Raw genomic sequence first — 1,708 nt, forward strand, 5'->3', positions numbered from 1 at the left:
TGTCTATGTAATATTAGAATTTTCTGAGACAATGAATTTTGTTTTTTCATTTTATTTTTTTCCCAGTAAGAGATTTTTATTTAATAAAATTTTTGGACCAAACAAAATCGCAATTAATCACAATATATATCACCTTGCTTACAGTATCGAAATATATCGGGATATATCGTATCGTGACCCCTCTGTCATGATATGTATCGCATCGCCAAATTCTTGCCAATACACAGCCCTACTTGAAAAGTCCACCCCSACCCCCCGAAGTATGCTTCTTTTGATGTTTTATACTTCAACACAGTGCTTCTCAAAAAGTGATGCAGTAATTAAAATTTTTCACTTTTTTTCATATCAAGTTTTAAAGGAGCACCACAGAAATCAAGACACCTCATATGAAAAAATGTCTGCATTTAATATAAAAAGAGAGTTTTTCTCCCCACTCTTATCCATCCAGAAGACACATAGTGGAGAGGGGAGACTGAAACACCCTACCTCTGTAGCATCTATGAGGTGCCGGGCAGGCCGACGTGACATGCATTTCATTTAACAAAGTGTGTTTGATTCAYTTTAGGATGGCAAAAGTGAGTTGATTCTGTTTTGTGATTGATTTGTCGCTCTCCACCTCAGCCCTACTAAAATCTACTCCATCTCTCTTTTGGCTCCACTGTGTCCAGTTCATTTCTGAATGCCCCCCTATTATTATCAATATGCGCTATGCTAACACACCACCCCCAGTATTACAAACGTTAGCACTACCCAAACCCCTTGCATGCCACATTAGTAACATTAGCGCTCTGTTAAGGCCAGTAATGTAGGGGAAACCCTACTTAGAAGAAGAAAAACTATTTTATATAATTTGCAGTGATTGTTTTCAGACAACACTTTGTCACGGATGCAGACACATCAGTGAGGAGGTTTCTACATCGTGAAGCCGACACGTACACTATGGATGTCGAGGTGGGGAGTGCTTCGTCAGTAATGAACACCAAGTTATGTGGAAAGTTTCATGTGACTGTTGTTTCCAAATGTCCCCACAGGTTGTGGTGACTTTCTCAAGTTTTGAGACGATGGAGCAGATATGCAGCATCCTGCTGGAAAAGCTGGATAAGAGCGTCCACGTGGCTGCACCCCAGTTCTACCACAGCCCCGGATGTTTGAGTCAAGCCAGGTATTTAACACTCGTGGATTTGATCTGAACAGATTCAGTCGATCGTGTTGTGATTTGTGTGTTGCCGTGTTTTGCAGGGAGCGTGCGTGTGAATCTGCTGTTCAAAATGCTCAAGAGAAGGCATTTAAAATCATAGGTGTCCTGGGGATATATAGTCTGGGGCTTCCCCTGCTGGTCAGAGAGGAGGAGACCAAAGAGTGGAGGAATGAGGAGGACAACGGAGACAAGGAGCAGGGTTTACCTCTTCGCTTTCCCCACATACCTACAGTCACTGTCTCATCCCTTGTCTCCGTCTCCTACAGAGCTGAACCATAGTAGTTTTTATTTTTATTTTAATAATCAAAATAACATATGTATAAAGGGTTAAATGTGACAACAATGGATAAATACATACACCTTGAAATAAATAAATGTTACATTGTCCTAATTAAGAGTTCATTACTGCCTCTGAAATCAGCTGTGTTCAATTTTAATAAAGAAAAATTACAGAAAAAAGGCAGGTCTGTATTTTATGTATATATGTATGTGTGTATGTGTGTATGTATA

The 1,708-nt window shown here is 39.9% G+C and overlaps 1 protein-coding gene across 1 annotated transcript in view; it reads left to right on the top strand.

Annotated features, from left to right (window-relative positions):
• irak1bp1 (interleukin-1 receptor-associated kinase 1 binding protein 1) overlaps positions 1–1,657 on the top strand; it is a 4,001-nt gene extending 2,344 nt beyond the window's left edge. The window contains exons 2-4 of the mRNA XM_014019262.1: positions 870–951; positions 1,032–1,162; positions 1,240–1,657. Of these exons, the coding sequence (XP_013874716.1) occupies positions 870–951; positions 1,032–1,162; positions 1,240–1,477 (451 nt within the window). The 3' untranslated portion in view covers positions 1,478–1,657. The remainder of the gene's footprint in view (positions 1–869; positions 952–1,031; positions 1,163–1,239) is intronic.
• Positions 1,658–1,708: the final 51 nt, after the last annotated feature.

Source organism: Austrofundulus limnaeus, unplaced genomic scaffold (genome assembly GCF_001266775.1).
Source record: "Austrofundulus limnaeus strain Quisiro unplaced genomic scaffold, Austrofundulus_limnaeus-1.0 Scaffold214, whole genome shotgun sequence".
Lineage (NCBI taxonomy): Eukaryota > Metazoa > Chordata > Actinopteri > Cyprinodontiformes > Rivulidae > Austrofundulus > Austrofundulus limnaeus.